The 21,696-nt window shown below is 54.2% G+C and overlaps 1 protein-coding gene across 1 annotated transcript in view; it reads right to left on the reverse strand.

Annotated features, from left to right (window-relative positions):
- Nucleotides 1–21,696, reverse strand: part of LOC139230291 (SH3 and multiple ankyrin repeat domains protein 1-like) — a 323,258-nt gene that overhangs the window by 266,556 nt on the left and 35,006 nt on the right. Inside the window, 2 exon segments of the mRNA XM_070862120.1 lie at nt 5,049–5,124; nt 10,361–10,474. Of these exon segments, the coding sequence (XP_070718221.1) occupies nt 5,049–5,124; nt 10,361–10,474 (190 nt within the window).

Below are 21,696 nucleotides of genomic sequence, written 5' to 3' on the forward strand. Positions count from 1 at the left end.
AGTAGGTCAGCGTCAAGACATTACACCCGAGCTTTTTACTGCATATACACATGCTAGCGCTTCCTTTTCTACCATCCCATAACCCCTTTCTGCCTGGGATAAACTTCTGGAGGCATAAGCTTCCGGCTGTAACTGACCCTCGGCATTGACATGCTGCAACACACACACCCGACCCCATAGGACGACGCATCGCACGGTAAATCAAGTTTCTTACACGGGTCGTATAGCGTTAACAGATTGTTGGAGCAGAACAAATTGCGTGCTCGATCAAAAGCCCTTTCCTGGCTGTCCCCCCAGACCCATTCGCGACCTTTGTGTAGGAGCACCTGTAGCGGCTCTAGCAGCGTGCTCAATTTGGGAAGAAAGTTACCAAAATAGTTCAGGAGCCCCAGGAACGAACGCAGCTCCGTCATGACACGGGGTCTGGGTGCTCTCTGGATCGCTTCCGTTTTGGACGCAGTAGGTCTGACAAATGGGAGGTGATCTTATTGAAAGGTATAAGATTCTGAGAGGGCTGGACAGGGTAGATGCAGAGAGGATGTTTTCCCTCGTGGGGGAATCTAGAACTAGGGGGCATCGTTTCAGAATAAGGGGTCGCCCATTTAAGACAGAGATGAGGAGGAATTTCTTCTCTCAGAGGGTCGTAAATGTCATGTATTCCACTGTCATTGTAACCCATGTATAAACTGACCTAAGTTGTACACCGTGAGAACACTGACCACTAGGTGGTGAACTTGTGGGAGACACTCCTAACCTGGACTTTCAGGTATAAAAGGGGAAGCTTCACCCACCTTCATCACTTCAGTGCTGGCTAATAAAGGTTACTGGTCACAGAGTGACCTTCTCTCTAGTACGGGCCTCGTGTGCATTTGTACCGTATAGTAAGGACATATCACCATTCTTCTAAACTCCAATGAGTACAGGCCCAACCTGCTCAACCTTTCTTCAGGAATCAATCGAGTGAACCTTCTCAGTTATCAGTTATTAAGGTTATTTGTGAATTTACAGCAGCACCAAAGCACACACATCAGGAACCCTGAACCCTTTTCCTGACCCTTGTTCTGTCTGCTTAGACCCCGAGGGAATGAAGCCCCCAGGAGGGAAACCATTTTGTTTGCTCTGCCTGACCTTTGCCCTCTGGCAGGGTGTTCAAAATGGCTCCCCCGAACCAAACCGCACAAAAGGCCCCGAATAAGGTCACAGCGCTTAGGCAATCCATGGCTTGATTTATTTATTGTTTGGTACACTAAAGTCATATGAGAACTGACGAATGTCGCGGCTAAATAGAGTTTGGTCCTTCCTTGCTTGATGGCCGAGGGAGAGAGACACACATTTTAACGTGGGCCCTGAATGCAGACTGCCCTGTCTCACACTGCCACCTAGAGTCTCTCAGCTCACACTACCTCCCACTGAGTCACGTCCCTCGCTTGTGCACCAGATGATCCCCACCCCACCCCCTCTCCCTCACCACACACTCCGTCATCTCTCCAGCCCAGCCTCAGTATTACATACATCTGCTGCCTGGCATGTACCTCCCCTCATGTCCTCCTAAAGCCCTCTCTTCACTCTTACCCCCCACACACCCCACACACACATCCCCCCCCCACACACACACCCCACACACACACACACACACATTCCCCACCCCCCTCACACACCCCACACACACATCCCCCCCCCCCCACACACACACACACACCCCACACACACTCCCCCCCACACACACACACACACACCCCACATACACACACACACCCACTCCCCCCCCACACACACCCACTCCCCCACACACACACACACACCCCACACACACACACACACACCCCACACACACACACACTCCCCCACACACACACACACACTCCCCCACACACACACACACACACACACTCCCCCACACACACCCACTCCCCCCCCCCACACACACACACCCCACACACACACACACACCTTGCCCCCCCCTCACACACATCCCCCCCACACACACACACACACACCCCACACAGACACCCACTCCCCCCCCACACACACCCACTCCCCCCCCACACACACACACCCCACACACACACACACACCTCACACACACACACACTCCCCCACACACACACACACACTCCCCCACACACACCAACTCCCCCCCCACACACACACACCCCACACACACACACACACACCTTGCCCCCCCCTCACACACCCCACACACACATCCCCCCACACACACACACACACACACCCCACACAGACACACACTCCCCCCCACACACACACACACCCCACACACACACACACACACCCCACACACACACACACACACCCCCACACACACACACACACCCCCACACACCCCACACACACACACACACACCCACACACACACACACACACACACCTTCCCCCCCCTCACACACCCCACACACACATCCCCCCCCCACACACACACACACACACCCCACACACACACACACACACCCCACACACACACACACACCCCACACACACACCCACTCCCCCCCCACACACACACCCCACACACACATCCCCCCCCCACACACACACACACACACCCCACACACACACACACACCCACACACACACACACACCCCACACACACACCCACTCCCCCCCCACACACACACCCCACACACACACCCACTCCCCCCCCACACACACACCCCACACACACACACACTCCCCCACACACACCCACTCCCCCCCCACACCCCCCCCCACACACACCCCCCCCCACACACACACACCCCCACACAGACACACACACACACACACCCCACACACACACACACTCCCCCACACACACACACACTCCCCCACACACACACACACACACACCCCCACACAGACACACACACCTTCCCCCCCCCACACACACACACACCTCCCCCCCCCACACACACACACACACCTCCCCCCCACACACACACCCCACACCTCCCTCCCCCCCCCCACACACACATACACACACATACCCACACCTCCCCCCCCCACACATACACACACCCCCACACACACACACACACACACACACGCCCCCCCCCCACATATACACGCGCGCACACTCACACGCGCACACACACACTCTTTCCCCCCCCCCCCACACACACACACACACATACACACAGTCTCCACACACACGCACACAGTCTCCACTGAAAGACCTCTTGCCCATAATGCCAGAGTGAATTACCAAGAGTAAAGGGTACAGATGTTAGATGACAAAGGGAAAAGATTCAAAAAGCATTCTGCTCCCCCGTCCCTATTTCTCTTCAGGCACTCACACACACTGTAACGAGAGAAGAACTTGCATTTATATCGCGCCTTTCACGACCTCAGAACCTTCCAAAGTGCTTTACAGCCAATGAGGTGCTTTTGGAGTGTGGTCACTGTTGTAATGTGGGAAACGCAGCAGGCAATTTGCGCACAGCAAGCTCCCACACACAGCAATGATAATCTGTTTTTTTAAATGTTGATTGAGGGATAAATATTGGCCAGAACACCGGGGATAACTCCCCCGGCTCTTCTTCGAACTAATGCCATGGGATCTTTTACATCCACCCGAGAGAGCAGACGGGGCCTCGGTTTAACGAAAGACGGCACCTCCGACAGTGCGGCGCTCCCTCAGCCCTGCACTGGGGGCGTCAGCCTAGATTTTTTTTGTTCTCAAGTCCCTGGAGTGGGACTTGAACCCACGACCTGCTGACCCAGAGGCGAGAGTGCAGCCACGGTTGACTCCTGATAAGCACCACAGCTGTCAATTCCGGACAATTTCGAGGCCTGAGATTTACCTTGTGGGGAAACGGCAAGATGGGGTGCAGTGGACAGCGGGGAAAAGCTGCTGGAATTCCCTGCGGACCTCACTCTGGGAGCACTGCCACCACACAGGCTGCAGCGGTTCACCATAACCTTCTCACGGCAATTCCAGGAGGGGCAATGAACGCCGGCCTTTACCAGCGACGGCCACATCCCGAGAATATATTGGAGTGACATTAAAATATTGTTCTCCTCACATCTGCTTTCCCTTATCTTTACCATCTTTGTTTTGTTCTACTTCTGCCTTTTCCTGGCCAATATTGATCCCCTCGATCAACATAACAAAATAAAACCCCCAGATTATTTGGTCATTATCACATTGCGTGTTTGTGGGAGCTTGCTGTGCGCATTATCATTATCACATGACATGCAATGAAAATCAGCTCTTCACACGGAGGTTGCTCTCTATGTCTCTCTCCTCCCCCAACACCCCCCCCACCCGGCCCCAACACCTTGTTAAAACCACACTCTTCAAAGTCACCACTTTTTTTCCTCCTCCATCCTTTTCATCACTAATTGGCTGGGCTTTCTGTCTGTGTCAGCCATGGCTCAGTGGGCAGCACTCACTCTCTCGCCTCTGAGTCAGAAGGTTGTGGGTTCGAGTCCCACTCCAGGGACTTTGAGCACATAAATCCAGGCCGACACCCCCAGTGCAGTGCTGAGGGAGTGCTGCACTGTCGGAGGTGCCGTCTTTCGGATGAGACATTAAACCGAGGCCCCGTCTGCCCTCTCAGGTGGACGTAAAAGATCCCACGGCGATATTTTGAAGAGCAGGGGAGTTATCCCTGGGGCCAATATTTATCCCTCAATCAACATAACAAAAAAACCCCACAGATTATCTGAACATTATCACATTGCTGTTTGTGGGAGCTTGCTGTGCGCAAATTGTGCTGCCGCGTTTCCCACATTACAAACTTTATTGGCTGTGAAGTGCTTCGGGACATCCTGACCCGAGGTTGTAACAGGCGCTATATAAATGCGAGTTCTTTGCGTCAAAGGGCCCAGTTGGTGGGCGAGGCCTCGCGAGAACGTCACTGTGTGAACAGGAAACCGTCGAGGCAAGGGTCGCGACCGGATTGGCTCGCGCTGTGCTCCAAACCTCCCGACGGGAACACTCCAGGGGTCGGAGCCGTCTGTGAGAACCCCCGCCGCTGCCCACTCCCCCCCCACCCCGATAACCGGCAAACACGGCCGAGGGTCAGTCAAGCAGCAGCCTCCCTACCTCGGGGCATCGAAACTGTCGTAGGAGCCCACCGTGTAGTGTCGGAATAGTCGCTTCGCCTTCTCACTCCGACTCTCTGCAAAGGCAAACGGCGCTGGTCATTAAACGGTTAAAACAGGGGGCGGGGGGGGAGAGAGAGGAGGAGAGAGTGCAGGAAGGGCAGAGGTGGAGAGGAGGAGAGGTGGACAGGGGATGAGCAGAGGGAGGGGGAAGAGAGGAAGGGGAAGCAGGGGGTGAGGGGGAGGGTAGACACAGCCAGATAGTCTGCTGAATGGAGCCCACAGCTGAAATCGGCAATCTGCTCCCAGACCAGGGGTTGGGACCGCGGCCCTGCAGCACTGTCGGTGGTGCTACTCTGCCCGCGGAGCTCAGGGGGCAGCTTCAGTGCCAGCTGGCAGCGGCAATGTCCCCAGCTGCTAACTGAAGGGTTTGCGGCACTCAGTCCTCCGCCCGTTTGGATCAGGGTTTGCCGTGGCCGCGAGCAGGCCGGGTCACTATTTGCCGCAGGGAAGGAGACATTTAACACTCAGCGGGGACGGGGGGGGAGAATCGTGTCACGGCCCTGTTCCTCTCTCTCCCCCCCACCCCCCCCCGCGCCGCCTCCCCCCCCCACCTCCATCCTTAAAGGGGAGGGTCGAAACTGCCGACTCTGCGGGTCCCCACCTGGCCCACCAGGGAGCGGGGTGCCGCGGGACCAGCGGAGCACCGGGCTGGCAGATCGCGGCACGGACCCCGCGTCGCACGATCAATGGGCCGCGGCCGGTAAGTCGGGCGATGCCCCTTCCCCCCAGCCCCACCCCGTGACCCCGCTGTCTCCCCTTTAACGGGCGCCCTGTGAGCGACCGGCCGCCATTTACGCGCCCCCCCCCCCCCCCCCGCCCGCCCTAGCCCCCCCCAAATCTATCGCTGGCATCGCAATGGCATATCTCCCGAATTTACGCTCCCGGGCGAACACGGATCGTTGCGCTCGGCGGAGCGGGACGCTATCGGTTACCCAACAAGAGGCGCAAACGACCCCAAGGTCTCCCTCACAATCTCTGCCCCCTTGGCGTGAGGAAACTGTCGGTTTACTCGCACGGCCACTGGGTGGCGCTCCACCACCAGGGAAGGTGGAACTGCCCGCTCCGGACAGAACCGGGGCGGAAAGGGAACATCCGGGGGTCCCTCCGTGTAAGCTTCTCCCCCCAACTCTCTCCTGCTTTTTTTCTCCGTCTCCCTTTCTGCTCATCTCGCCATGGCCCGCCGGGGCTGAGCGGCTTGCTTTCACACCCGTTCTCCTCGGAGCGGAGAAGGTCGAGAGGAGATTTGAGCGAGGTGTTCAAAATCATGAGGGGTCTGGACAGAGTCGAGAGAGAAACTGTTCCCATTGGCGGAAGGGTCAGGAACCAGAGGGACACCGATTTAAGGCGATTGGCAGAAGAACCAAAGGCGACACGAGGGAAAACGTTTTTACGCAGCGAGTGGTTAGGATCTGGAGTGCGCTGCCTGAGAGGGTGGTGGAGGCAGACTCAATCGCGGCTTTCAAAAGGGAGCTGGATAAGTACCTTGTAATGTATGCACCTATGAGTATGCTCAGAGGTTTGTGGAGCTGTTGAATGTCGCACCATCTTGCCGTCCGGAGGTGGCGGGGGTCCCCAGTGGAGTGCACTCTACGCGGGAGTCCTCCCTCTATTTATTGGAGACTTGGGCTGGAGGGTGGTGCACGGAGCAGTCCCGTGCAATGAGTTTTTAAGTCGGTTCATGGACTCCCAGGCTGCCTGCAATTTCTGCGGTCTAGAGGAGTTCGTGTTCCATGTCTATGTTGAATGTGTGAGGTTGCAGCCCCTCTTCCATTATTTGAAGGAGCTGCTCCTCAAATTCTGGTTGCACTTCAGTCCCACGCTCCTGATCTTTGGGCACCCTGTGTGCGGAGGGGAGCGGGCAGGTCCGAGGGCCTCCTCGCGGGACTGCTCCTGGGCACGGCCAAGGGGGGCCATCAGCCGGTCCAGGCAGCGGGCGGTCGAGGGGGTCGTTCAGCCCGACTGCCTGCCTCTCTTCCGCGGTTACATCCGAGCCAGGGTGTCCCTGGAGATGGAGCACGCGGTGTCCACCAGTACGCTCGCGGCCTTCCGCGAGAGGTGGGCACCGGAGGGACTGGAGTGCATCATCACCCCCCCCCCCCGGCAACCAAATTTTAATTTGATTTAATGTCTAAAGTTTAATTTGTTTAAGTTGTCGGTTTTAGTGTCCCCCCTCCCTCCCCTTTTAGCCAGAGGGCACTTGTATAATTTGTGTTTTTGTGCCCTTAAAAAAAAAATAAGAGGGCACTTGAAAATTTTTTGGGGAGTGTGCCCCCCCCCCTTTAATCGGAAACACTTGATTATTTGTTTTCTACAAAAATAGTTGTAGAGCTGTTGAGTTGGGAGTGGCTTAGTCAGTCACGTGATGTTCACAAGACTCAATAAAACCCCGGCCAGTTGGGTTCGGGGGATCCACGATGGGGCAGGTGGTTGTGAGCCTGGTGGATGAACCGGTAATGTGTCGTGTGATTGTTAAACCTTTTCTAATAAATCAGATAGCTCCTGACAGCAAATGTGTAGCTGTGAATTCTTAAGCAAGGAACTCATGAAACAGATACCCGACAGTCACCCTCTCTTCATCCTTACCCTGCGCCTGCGATTGAGCAGTTGTGGGCACCACACCTAGAGAAGGCTATATTGGTCTTGGAGGGAGTGCAGCGTAGGTTTACCAGACCAATACCCGGACTTCAAGGGTTAAGTAATGAGGAGAGATTACACAAACTAGGGTTGTACTCCCTCGAAGTTAGAAGGGTAAGGGGTGATCTGATCGAAGTTTTCAGGATATTAAGGGGAACAGATAGGGTAGATAGAGAGAGACTATTCCCGATGGTTGGGGAGTCTAGGGCTAGGGGAAGAATCTAAACATTAGAGCCAGACCTTTCAGGAGTGAAATTAGGAAACACTTCTACACACACAGGGTGGTGGAGGTTTGGAACTCTCTTCCGCAATTGGCAATTGGTGCTAGATATGGGGCAAAGGCGGGTATCTAGAGTTAGGTCACAGATCAGCCACGATCTCACTGAATGGCGGAACAGGCTCGAAGGGCTGATGGACCTCCTCCTGTTCCTACTTTCCCTCCCCTTGTATCTCAGACTAGACATCTGCAGGCTCCAGGGGCGTGATCGACCGGGCCAGCAGCCTGGCACCCTAAGCGGAGCGCCGGGTTGCACGATGACGGCGTGATAAAGATGGTGGTTCGGGGCGCTGAAGGCCTCCCACTGACGGGGCGCCCAGGCAGCGGAGGTCCGCCAACTTCGTGACCCGCGGGGCGGCGAGGGGTCGGCGAGCACGGCGATGACGTCATCGCCGGTGTGCGCGCCAGCCCCGGGCGTTAATGGCGGGGCGCTAATGGCGGGGCGCAGTGCTGCCAATTTCCCGGGAGGTGGTAGCGCCCACCCACCCCCCCCCCCGCCCCGGTGAAAATGCCATCGCGCCCCGCTGGCTTCCCCCGGAGGTGCTAACGGGGACAACAAAAGGGCAATTTCGCGCCCCCCCCCACTAAAAATTTACAGCACAGAAGGGAGGCCATTCGGCCCATCTTCTCCCTGCCGGCTAGAACAATCCCCAAACCGAAGGCCGCTACCCCGCGGCCAAACTGCAGCAGGTTTCGAGCGTGAATCGACCCGGGGGGGTCTGGACAAAAGCCCAAGTCCCTCCTTTCCAGCCTGGCAACGTCCCAGCGCTCCTCGGTAAACGCCCATTCACCGTCGCTGCAGTGCCGAGCAATTTATGGCAGGTCGATGCCTGGAGCTGTTTCTGAGAGCGCTGGCGATAACAATGCGTATTGACACAGGACGCGACTGCTGCCAACGAACCAGGAAGTGGTCTGCGCATGCGCGTTTCAGGTTCGCCACGGGAGTGGGTCTGTGAAAAAGATATATTTTAATGGCGGGAGGGAGTGGGTCCCTGGAAAAATAACAGAACCATCCGGTCCCAGATGAATGCGCCGTCTGCTTCTGTGCAGCTTCCAGTGGTTGGCAGCAGTCACTCCGATTTATACACCGCCTTCAACATAGCCAAACATCCCGAGGCGCTTCACAGGAGCGATTATCAAACAAAATTTGACACCGAGCCACATAAGGAGATATTAGGACAGGCGACCAAAAGCTTGGTCAAAGAGGTAGGTTTTAAGGAGCGTCTTAAAGGAGGCGAGAGAGGCAGGAGAGGTTTAGGGAGGGAATTCCAGAGCTTGGGGCCCAGGCAACAGAAGGCACGGCCACCAATGGCGGGGCGATGGAAATCAGAGAGAATAAACACAAGTGTTTCTCTCAGCCTCAATTCTGAAGCCCTCTCCATTGGAAACTTCCAATCTTTCCCCATTTTACCAATACTCTGGGCAGTGCCACTCTCAACTTTCCTCAGTGTCAGCTTGGCTCAGCTTGTTACACTCTCACCTCGGAGTCAGAAATTCGTGTGTCCAGGGCTGAATCTAGGCAGACTCCCCAGCGCAATACTGAGGGAGTGCTGCACTGTCTGCGAGGCTTTTTTCGAATGCCTTCTCATGTGGACCTCCTCCATCCTCTCAGCATTCACTTCATTCCTGGGAGTGTTTGATGGGACAGTGTCGCGGGAGCTTTACTCTGTATCTAACCCCGTGCTGTACCTCCCTGGGAGTGTTTGATGGGACAGTATAGAGGGAGCTTTACTCTGTATCTAACCCATGCTCTACCTCCCAGGGAGTGTTTGATGGGACAGTGTAGAGGGAGCTTTACTCTGTATCTAACCCCGTGCTGTACCTGCCCTGGGAGTGTTTGATGGGACAGTGTAGAGGGAGCTTTACTCTGTATCTAACCCCGTGCTGTACCTGCCTTGGGAGTGTTTGATGGGACAGTGTAGAGGGAACTTTACTCTGTATCTAACCCGTACTGTACCTGCCCTGGGAGTGTTTGATGGGACAGTGTAGAGGGAGCTTTACTCTGTATAGAACCCATGCTGTACCTGCCCTGGGAGTGTCTGATGGGACAGTGTAGAGGGAGCTTTACTCTGTATCTAACCCCGTGCTGTACCTGCCGTGGGAGTGTTTGATGGGACAGTGTAGGGGGAGCTTTACTCTATTTCACCTCTACTCTATTTCACCTCTGCTCTACCTGACCTGGAATTGTTTCATGCTGACAGAAAGCAATGAAATGTATAAAGGTATTCCTTGCTCCAGCACCGATGTCATGATCTTGATGGGCCTACACATTAAATTTGAATAGAAAGTGAGTGTATAAGAACCAAGCAGGCAATTTAACGGTTCCTTGAACGTCCTACCGTGTTTGCTGTCCGGAGGTTTATTTGGGACTTCCTCCACATTGTCCGCAGGGAACCAGCCCGTCCGACCTTTGACAGTGCCTTCCCAGAATCCTCCTTCCCCGATACTGAGGACTGTGAAAGGAATAAAGCAGAACGTCACAAGACGTGTTTCCACCCCGCCGTGACCCAGCTCTGCGTAACCCCGGAGTTATGGGCTTCCGATCACAATCTCTTTTATAAAAAAAAGTCATTGGAATCACAGAACGGTTACATCACAGAAGGAGGCCATTTGGCCCATCGAACCCGTGCCGACTCTCTGCAAGAGCACCTCAGCCAGTCCCACTGTCCCCCGCCCTTTCCCTGTAGCCCCGCACATTGCTTTTCCTTCAGATACTTATCCAACTCCCTTTTGAAAGGCATGATTGAGTCTGCCTCCACTACCCTCTCAGGCAGCGCATTCCAGATCCTAACCACTCGCTGCATAAAAAAGATTTTTTGTACCGAGGCTCCTGTCTGCCCTCTCAGGTGGACGTAACAGATCCCATGGCACTATAGGAAGAAGAGCAGGGGAGTTATCCCCGGTGTCCTGGGGCCAATATTTATCCCTCAATCAACATAATTATCTGGGTCATTATCACATTGCTGTTTGTGGGAGCTTGCTGTGCACAAATTGGCTGCTGCGTTTCCCACATTACAACAGTGACTACACTCCAAAAGTACTTCATTGGCTGTAAAGCGCTTTGGGACGTCCTGAAAAGCGCTTTATAAATGCATGTCCTTTACTATTTTTTCTTTTGCAATATTTTCAGGGGAAAATAGGGAAGATTGATAAAGAAGCATTGCATGCTGACCTGTGTGTGGGCTCACGTATAGATGCAGTGGATAACAGATGGAGCACTGCGTACAGTTCTGGTCGCCATATTATAAAACGGATATAGAAGCACTGGAGAGGGTGCAGAGAAGATTTACAAGGATGATACCAGAAATGCGAGGGTATACGCATCAGGAAAGGATGAACAGGCTGGGTCTCTTTTGAGGCCGACGGGTGACTGAATAGAGGTCTTTAAAATTACGAAAGGTTTTGATAGAGTGGATACAGGTAGAGTGCTTCCCCTTGTGGGGAAGAGCATAACTAGAGGCCATCAATATAAGATAGTCACCAAGAAATCCAATGGGGAATTCTGGAGAAACTTCTTTACCCAGAGAGTGGTGAGAATGTGGAACTCGCTGCCACAGGGAGGGGTTGAGGTGAATAGTATCGATACATTTAAGGGGAGGCTGGACAAGGGTATGAGGGAGAAGGGAATAGAGGGTTATGCTGATAGATTTAGATGAGGAAAGACGGGAGGAGGCTCGAGTGGAGCATAAACGCCGGCATGGACTGGATTGGGCCGAATGGCCTGCTTCTGTGCCATATATCCGATGTAACTCGATGTAAAGTAGGTCAGGGAGAATCAGCCGCCCAGTGCCCCCAACTCAATTCCCAGCCACTTCAACCACTGCGGGAGTGCTACATTGTTGGAGGTGCCGCCCTTCAGATTTCTTAAACCTGATTGACAGGATCCCGTGCCGCAATTCGGGGAAGCGGAGGGAGTTTTCCCGGATCCCGGGCTAACGTTCGTCTCAAAGCAACACTGCCAAGAAACACGTTATTCGCTTATTCATCTGATGGCCAGCTGGCGCTGTCAACAAGGTCATAGAATAGAATCACACGGCACAGAAGGAGGCCATTCGGCCCATCGTACCTGTGCAGGCTCTTTGAAAGAACGGTCCAATTAATCCCAACACCCCCCTGCTCTTTGCCCAAAGGGCTGCAATTATTAACCCTGGATGACTGTTACCCACAGAAACAGTGACTGTATTGCAAAGGAATTCATTTGTACGTGAAGTGCTTTGAGACAGGTTTGAGCACAAGGCGAATACAGGTCATATTTTGTCTCACAGTGTTAGATTTTTGGAGGCTGAGGGAATCAAGGGAGAGAGGGATCGGACGGGAAAGTGGAGTTGATCAGCCGTCATCTTTGTAATGTATGCACCTGTGAGTATGCTCACAGGTTTGTACAGCTGTTGAGTCTGGAGCAGTCCGTGTTCCATGTCTATGTTGAATGTGTGAGGTTGCAGCCCCCCTTCCATTATTTGAAGGGGCTGCTCCTCAAATTCTGGCTGCACTTCAGTCCCACGCTCCTGATCTTTGGGCACCCTGTGCGGAGGGGAGCGGGCAGGTCCGAGGGCCTCCTCGTAGGACTGCTCCTGGGCACGGCCAAGGGGGCCACCAGCCGGTCCAGGCAGCGGGCGGTCGAGGGGGTCGTTCAGCCCGACTGCCTGCCTCTCTTCCGCGGTTACATCCGAGCCAGGGTGTCCCTGGAGATGGAGCACACGGTGTCCACCGGTGCGCTCGCGGCCTTCCGCGAGAGGTGGGCGTCGGAGGGACTGGAGTGCATCATCACCCCCGGCAACCAAATTTCAATTTGATTTAAGTCGCAGTAAAAGTTTAAATTGTTAATTTGTGGGTTCCAGTGCCCTTGCCAAAACGGGGGCATTTGATTTTACGTTCTACCAAAATAGTTGTAGAGCTGTTGAGTTGGGAGTGGCTTAGCCCGTCACGTGGTGGTCACAAGACTCAATAAAACCCCAGCCAGTTGGGTTCAAGGGATCCACGGTGGTTGTGAGCCTGGTGGATGAACTGGTAATTTGTTGTGTGATTGCTAAACCTTTGCTAATAAACCAACTAGTTCTTAATTGCAATGTGTTGCTATGAATTCTTAAGCACAGAACCCATGAAGCAAATACATCACATTACTTCACATGGTCCATCTCCGATTCTTCTCTTCCCTTTCTCGACTTCTCTGTCTCCATCTCTGGGGATAGGCTATCGACCAGTGTCCACTATAAGTCCACTGACTCCCACAGCTACCTGGACTACACGTCCCCCCACCCCGCATCCTGTACGGACTCCATTCCATTCTCCCAGTTTCTCCGTCTCCGTGGCATCTGCTCTGACGACGCCACCTTTCACACTCGTGCCTCTGAAATGTCTTTCTTTTTCTTCAACCGAGGATTTCCCTCCGCCGTGGTTGACATGGCCCTCGACCGTGGCTCTTCCATTTCCCGCACTGCTGCTCTCACCCCTCCCCCTCCCTCTCAGAACCCCTTGTCCTCACCTTTCACCCCACCAGCCTCCACGTTCAACGGATCAGCCTCCGCCATTTCCACCACCTCCAGCGTGATCCCACCACCAATCACATCGTCCCCTCCCCTCCCCTCCCCTCTCCTCTCACCGTTCCGAAGGGACCGCTCCCTCCGCGATCCCCTGGTCCATTCCGCAGTCACCCCCAGCACCCCCCTCCCCTTCCCACGGCACCTTCCCGTGCAGGCGCGGGAGAAGCAACACCTGCCCTTTTACCCCCTCCCTTCCCACTGTCCAGAGCCCCAAACATTCCTTCCAGGTGAAACAGCAATTTACTTGCACTGCTTTCAATTTAATATACTGTATTCGGTGCTCATGATGTGGTCCCCTCTACATCGGGGAGACCAAGCGTAGATTGGGGTGACCACTTTGGGGAACACCTCCGTTCAGTCCGTAAGCGTGACCCCCCGAGCTTCCGGTCGCCTGTCACTTTAATTCCCCGCTCCCACTCCCACGCTGACCTCTCCGTCCTCGGCCTCCTACACTGTTCCAACGAAGCTCAACGCAAGCTCGAGGAACAGCACCTCATCTTTCGATTAGGCACTTTACAGCCTTCTGGACCCAACATCGAGTTCAACAATTTCAGATCGGAACCGCTGACAATCTTTGGATCTCTTTCCCGCCCCTCGATCTTATGTTTTTATTCTCTTTGTCTCCAATGGCAGCTGGTCGTTACCCCACCATTCACACCCTATCTACACTAACCATTTTCTAACTTGTGTCAATACCATCTCAATTTGGACCACCATCCCTTTTGTGTCTCTAATCTCTCCTGCCTTCCCCCCCCCCGTATCACAGACCTTCCCTTTTGTTCTTTACTCCCCTCCCGCTTTCAGCGCTCCTTAAGAATCTGTTCCTTTCGACCATTCGCCAGTTCTGACGAAGGGTCATCGACCCAAAAGGTTAACTCTGTCTCCCTCTCCACAGATGCTGCCCGACCCGCTGAGTATTTCCAGCATTTTCTGTTTTTATTCCAGATTCCAGCGTCCGCAGTATTTCGCTTTTGTACATTACAATCCCATTGAATGGCGGAGCAGGCTCGAGGGGCTGAACGGCCTACTCCTGCTCCTAATTCTTATGCTCTTCCGTAGTTTGACTCGAGTCTTGTTAACATTATGCTCCTGTCTGGTCATTCTGCAAGTACAGTAAATAAGCTGTTTGTTCAGCACATTATCCCTGCTGTTAGCATTCCGTACGTGGCTTCCCACAGTCAGGAGCCCCTCGGAAAAAAAAAAACAGTTGCGCAAATCACTATCCAGCTTGGACAATCCTTTTCTTTTGTCGAGTCTATTTCCGTCTGTTTTTCTTCTCTCCTTTCTCAAAAAAAAAACATTCTTTGAAGAGCGCTGATGACGTCTGCGGAGACCGTGAAGCCCCACACAGTCAGCATGCTGAACTGGAACAGACAGCGGCACTACTGGGACGTGTTTATCTCTGCCTCCGCTCGGTCCTTGCAGGCCACAGCAAGTAATGAGGAAGGCAACTGGAATCTTGGCCTTTATTGCGAGGGGGATGGAGTATAAAAGCAGAGAAGTCCTGCTACAACTGTACAGGGTATTGGTGAGGCCACACCTGGAGTACGGCGTGCAGTTTTGGTCTCCGTATTCAAGGAAGGATATACAGGTGCAGCCTCCAAAATCCAGAACCCTCGGGAGCGAGGCCGTTCCGGATTTTTCCGGACTTTGGAACGTCTTTCTGACATCACGAATCCAGAAATACCCAAGCCCAGATTTTGGATATTTCCGGAAAGGGCGGCCGGGGGGGGGTGGGGGCGGGGGAAGCTGTCTGCCCCATCGATGAGGTCATCAGATGGGGCCCAGCCGCCAAGGAGTTGTTCGGGCGGGCCGGCAAGGAGGCCCCGAGGGAAGGGCAGCTACGGTGAGGCGAGGCCCGAGGTCGGCAGGGTCGGCGGGTCCCGATTCCGGAACATTTTGCGGATTCCGGACGACCCTGCCACCAATTGATCCGGAGTCTAGATTCCGGAACTCTGGATTTTGGATGCTGCACCTGTACTTGCATTGGAGGCAGTTCAGAGAAGGTTCACTCGGTTGATTCCTGAGATGAGGGAGTTGTTTTGTGAGGAAAGGTATAGCAGGTTGGGCCTCTACTTATTGGAATTTAGAAGAATGAGAAGCGATCTTATTGAAAGATATAAGATTATGAGGGGGCTTGACAGGGTAGATGCAGAGAGGATGTTTGCCCTCGTGGGGGAATCTAGAACTAGGGGGGCATAGTTTCAGAAGAAGGGGCTGCCCATTTAAAATGGAGATGAGGAGGAATTTCTTCTCTCAGAGGGTCGTGAATCTGTGGAATTCTCTGCCCCAGAGAGCTGTGGAGGCTGGGTCATTGAGTATATTTAAGGTGGAGATAGACAGATTTTTGAGCGATAAGAAAGTGAAGGGTTATGGGGAGCGGGCAGGGAAATGGAGCTGAGGCCAAGATCAGATCAGCCGCGATCTCAATGAATGGCGCTGCAGGCTCGAGGGGCCGAATGGCCGACTCCTGCTCCTATTTCTTATGTTCTTATATCCGCGCAGTCCGGCTCAAGGTGACACCGCGGTCTTTCATTTTTCCATTCAGCCGTGGCTCAGTGGGCAGCACCCTCGCCTCTGAGTCAGAAGGTTGTGGGTTCAAGTCCCACTCCAGGAACTTAAGCACTTAAATCTAGGCTGACACTCCCAGTGCAGTACTGAGGGAGCGCCGCACTGTCAGAGGGGCAGTACTGAGGGAGCACCGCACTGTCGGAGGGGCAGTACTGAGGGAGAGCTGCACTGTCGGAGGGGCAGTGCTGAGGGAGTGCCGCACTGTCGGAGGGGCAGTACTGAGGGAGCGCCGCACTGTCGAAGGGGCAGTACTGAGGGAGCGCCGCACTGTCGGAGGGGCAGTACTGAGGGAGCGCCGCACTGTCGGAGGGGCAGTACTGAGGGAGCGACGCACTGTCGGAGGGGCAGTACTGAGGGAGAGCTGCACTGTCGGAGGGGCAGTGCTGAGGGAGCGCCGCACTGTCGGAGGGGCAGTACTGAGGGAGCGCTGCACTGTCGGAGGGGCAGTACTGAGGGAGCGCCGCACTGTCGGAGGGTCAGTACTGAGGGAGCGCCGCACTGTCGGAGGGGCAGTGCTGAGGGAGCGCCGCACTGTCGGAGGGGCAGTACTGAGGGAGCGCCGCACTGTCGGAGGTGTAGTCTTTCAAATGAGACGATAAACCAAGGTCCCGTCCGCTCTCTCCCGCGGCACTATTTCGAAGAAGAGCAGGGGTGTTGTCCTGGGGCCAATGTTTATCCCTCAACCACCATCACTAAAAAACAGATTATCTGGGTCATTATCACATTGCTGGTTGTGGGAGCTTGCTGTGCACAAATTGGCTGCCGCGTTTCCCACAGTGCAACAGTGACTACACTCCAAAAGTACTTCATTGGCTGTAAAGCTCTTTGAGACGTCCGGCGGTGAAATAAATGAGAGAGGGGTGAGCAAGAGAGGGGTGGGGATGAAGACAACATTAGAAAGAGTTGCGATGCCTTGAGAAAGACAGGTATGATAAAATCATGGAAGGAGGCCATTCGGCCCATCGAGCCCGATCCGGCTCTCTGCAAGTTATGGGGAAGGGCTGCAGAACAGCTGTCCCTCGCCCTGTCTCTGTCTCCTCGATAATTTCTTTGCCCGCTCTCTCTCTGAGCCCTGACATTCTCTCTCTTTCTCTCTGTATCCCTGGCGTTACTCTGTGAATTGGCTCACATTCTGACTTGGCTCCCTCTGCCTCTCTTTATACCCATCTCTCTTTTTACCTCTTCCCCAGCCTCTATCTTCCCTTCCCCATCTTCTTCTCTCCCTCTTTTCTACTCTACTCCATCTCTACCTCCTTTCTCCTCCAGCCCCCCCCCCCCCCACCTTGTCTCTCTCTCTCTCTCCCCTCCCTCTCATTTCATTCCCCCTCCTCCCCTTCTCAGCCGTGGCTCAGTGGGCAGCACCCTCGCTTCCGTGTCAGAATGGTCGTGGGTTCGAGTCCCACTGCAGGGGACACTCGAGCAACAACAAGGTCCAGGCCGACACTCGCAACGCAGTGCCGAGGGGGCGCCGCACTGTCGGAGGTGCCGTCTTTCGGATGAGACGTCAGACCCGTGTCAGCTAATGGCTCGGTGGGCGGAGACAAAACAGGGAGGTGAAGAGAGCTGTCGAGATGGGGAGCGAGGAGAATTTGAGGAAGAAGAGGAAGCGAGAGGTGGGGGCGAAGTGACAGAAGCACGAGTGGTTTCGCTCGGTCCAACCGAGGTTGAGGGGCAAGTCAGGTAGTTGGTAGAACCTGTACACTGTGCGAAAGGATGATAGACAGAGAAATGAGGATTAGCAGGGTAGGTGCAGAGTACAGCGAAGTAGTTGCAGAGAAATGGAGAACCCTAAACACACTGTGATATAACATGAATTGCAAAACTGAAATACAAGAATAAATGAGCATTTCTCCACAAATTTAACCTGCTCACCTGGCACGAGCTTAGTTCCCATGGCAACATTTGAACAAAGGCCTTCAGCTGACACGAGATGCTAAAGGTGGCTGAAAAGGGGGCCTGCTTTTTGTCAACTATTTCGAGCGGTGCCCGATAGGATCAGTGGAGGGAGTGGCGGCTGGGCCGTTTGAATCTGGCGTTGCCATGGCAAATCTCCAAGGGTTAATGTTGCCATGGCGATCTCAGAGGGTTAATGGCTGTTGCACACACACTCACGCGCACACACACACACACACACACACACACACACACACCCGGGAAGATGTTGGCTCGAAGGCTGATTCTCTCACACCGAGGGCAAGAAACGGCAGGGGTCTCGTGGCCCAATGCGAGGACAAGCCCTGGGGAGTAAGCAACTGGGCCCCACCAGGCTCCATTTGGAGTCTGTAGATCATTGTCTCCACAGCGCAAGTCACACTTTCTTCATCATTCAGTAGGCCCCAAGGCAACCCCCGTCTCAGTTGACATAAAAAAAGCAGGGCAGCGGATCCCTTCCCACCCCCCAAACAATCTCAAACGGCGTGCTGAAATACAAATCATCCAGTAACTAGGGAACCAATCATATGGTGTCACAAGAACATAAGAAATAGGAGCAGGAGTAGGCCATTCTCCTCCTGGAGCCTGCTCCGCCACTCAATATCATGGCTGATCTCCTACCCCAACTCCATTTTCAACAATAACAAACAACTTGTATTTATATAGCGGCTTTAACGTAGTAAAGCGTCCCAAAACGCTTCACAGCGGTGCTTGAAGACAAAACAAATAAATTTAACACCGAGCCACATCAGAAGAAATTAGCACAGGTGTCCAAAAGCTTGGTCAAAGAGGGAGGTTTTAAGGAGCATCTTAAAGGAGGAAAGAGAGGCGGAGAGGTTTAGGGAGGGAGTTCCACAGCTTGGGGCCCAGGCAAGAGAAGGCACGGCCACCGATGGAGGAGCGATTATAATCAGGGATGCTCAGGAGGGCAGAATTAGAGGAGCGCAGACATCTCGGAGAGTTGTGGGGCTGGAGGAGATTACAAAGATAGGGAGGGGCGAGGGCCATGGAGGGATTTGTAAACACGGATGAGAATTTTGAAATCGAGGCGTTGGTTAACCGGGAGCCAATGTAGGTCAGCGAGCACAGGGAGTGATGGGTGAGCGGGACTTGGTGCGAGTTAGGACACGGGGCAGCGAGCACAGGGAGTGATGGGTGAGCGGGGCTTGGTGAGAGTTAGGACACGAGGCAGCGAGCACAGTGGGTGATGGGTGAGCGGGACTCGGTGCGAGTTAGGACACGGGGCAGTGAGCACAGGGGGTGATGGGTGAGCGGGACTCGGTGCGAGTTAGGACACGGGGCAGTGAGCACAGGGGGTGATGGGTGAGCGGGACTCGGTGCGAGTTAGGACACGAGGCAGCGAGCACAGGGGGTGATGGGTGAGCGGGACTCGGTGCGAGTTAGGACACGGGGCAGTGAGCACAGGGGGTGATGGGTGAGCGGGACTCGGTGCAAGTTAGGACACGGGGCAACCGAATTTTGGATGATCTCAAGTTTACGTAGGGTAGGATGTGGGAGGCCAGCCAGGAGTGCGTTGGAATAATCAAGTCTAGAGGTAACAAAGACATAAATAAGAACTTCAACAACAGATGAGCTAAGGCACGGAGCGGAGACGGGCGATGTTACGGAGGTTGAAATAGGTGATTTTAGCTTTCCTGCACTATCTCCATATCCCTTGATTCCCTTAATATCCAAAAATCTATCGATCTCTGTCTTGAATATACTCAAAGACTGAGCCTCCACAGCCCTCTGGGGCAGAGAATTCCAAAGATTCACCACCCTCTGAGTGAAGAAGTTCTCCTCATCTCAGTCCTAAATGGCCGACCCCTGATCCGGAGACTGTGACCCCTGGTTCTAGACTCCCCAGCCCGGGGGAAACATCCTCCCTGCATCTACCCTGTCAAGCCCTGTAGGAATTTTGTATGTTTCAATGAGATCACCTCTCATTCTTCTAAACTCTAGAGAATATGGGACAGGTCTACTCAATCTCTCCTCATAGGACAATCCCCCCCATCCCAGGAATCAGTCTGGTGAACCTTTGTTGCACTCCCTCTATGGCAAGTATATCCTTCCTTGGGTAAGGAGACCAGAACTGTACACAATACTCCAGGTGTGGTCTCACCAGGGCCCTATTTAACTGCACCATCGTGGGCCGCCCCGACATGCGTGAGAACACCTCCGCGGGTCAGGGCTATAAAGCCAACTGGAGCCACTGCAGCTTCCAGCGCGAGCCACTCCAAATTTGCGCCGGCTTCGAGGTGGGCGACTGGGTGACGTCATCAGGACCCATGTCACCATTTGGCGCATGGGCAGGAGCATCGGCGGGGCCCAGGTACAGCGGAGGAGCGGGAAGGCCGTGGCGGACTTGCGACGAGTGATCGGGGCGGAGGAGCGATGAGGGATCGTGGCTGAGATCGGTTGGGTGATCGTGACGGAGGTTCGGCGAATGTTTGGTGCGGAGGTGCGGCGGGGGATCGTGGCGGAGGTGCGGCGAATGAGGGAACGGGGCCCAGAAGAGGCGAGGGCCCAGAGGCATCATGGGCCCAGCCCACACTGTGCGATATGTGCATGCAGGTCCGTGCAGCAGAGCAGGTCTCCAGTTGTCCTGGTTAACCCTTGCCACTGGACCAAGACCGAGCTCTGTCAAGCCCGTGTGGTGGCTGGTGTGCAACGGTCACCCCACGTTAAAAAAATCCACACACAGGCATCTTCCACCCCCTCAATTGGAGTTCAGGACTGGAACATCAGGTCCTTCATCGAAACACCTGTGAACTCATGGAAGCAAGTCATCCTCGCTCGAGGGATCGCCGATGATGATGATATAATTGCAATAAGACGTCTTTACTCTTCTACTCAAATCCTCTTGTAATAAAGGCCAACTTACCATTTACGTTCTTAATTGCTTGCTGTCCCGGCATGTTAACTTTCAGCGATTGGTGCACAAGGACACCCAGGTCCCTCTGAACGCCAACACTTCCCAATCTCTCGCCGTTTAAAAAAAACACTCTTTTTCCAACCAAAGTGGATAACTTTGCGTTGCGCAGGGCCGGGTGTGAGTGACCGGCTGCAGACGCACTCCCATCCTTGGTGGACGGAGACAGGGAGGCTGTGATGTCCTTGCCCATCTCTGCAACTCGCTCCGTGTGAGTTGCTATATATAGCTGTGGCCTGGATCGCCAGCTCGCTCCAGGTGCTGGTTCCCCAGTGTGTTGTGTTCATTCTCTCGCTCCCATTGATGTATGAGCCTGGCCTGACCGTGCACAGAATTTCTGCTCTCTCTCCTTTTCCTCTCTCCTCACTGTTTTCTCTTCCACTCTCTCCCCAATCTCCAGCTCTTTTTCTCCGCCTGCCGTCTCTTTCTGTCTCTCTTGCTCACCCCTCCCCTCACTATTCTCTTTTGCTCTCCTCCACATCGCTGTCTGCCTTCTTGTTCTTTCTCTCCCTCTTCCCTATGTCCCCTACTCGTTTCCATCCTCCAATTTCTCCATCGCGGGTTAGATACAGAGTAAAGCTCCCTCTACACTGTCGCATCAAACACTCCCAGGGCAGGTACAGCACGGGGTTAGATACAGAGTAAAGCTCCCTCTACACTGTCCCATCACACACTCCCAGGGCAGGTATAGCACGGGTCA

Source organism: Pristiophorus japonicus, chromosome 19, assembly GCF_044704955.1.
Source record: "Pristiophorus japonicus isolate sPriJap1 chromosome 19, sPriJap1.hap1, whole genome shotgun sequence".
Lineage (NCBI taxonomy): Eukaryota > Metazoa > Chordata > Chondrichthyes > Pristiophoridae > Pristiophorus > Pristiophorus japonicus.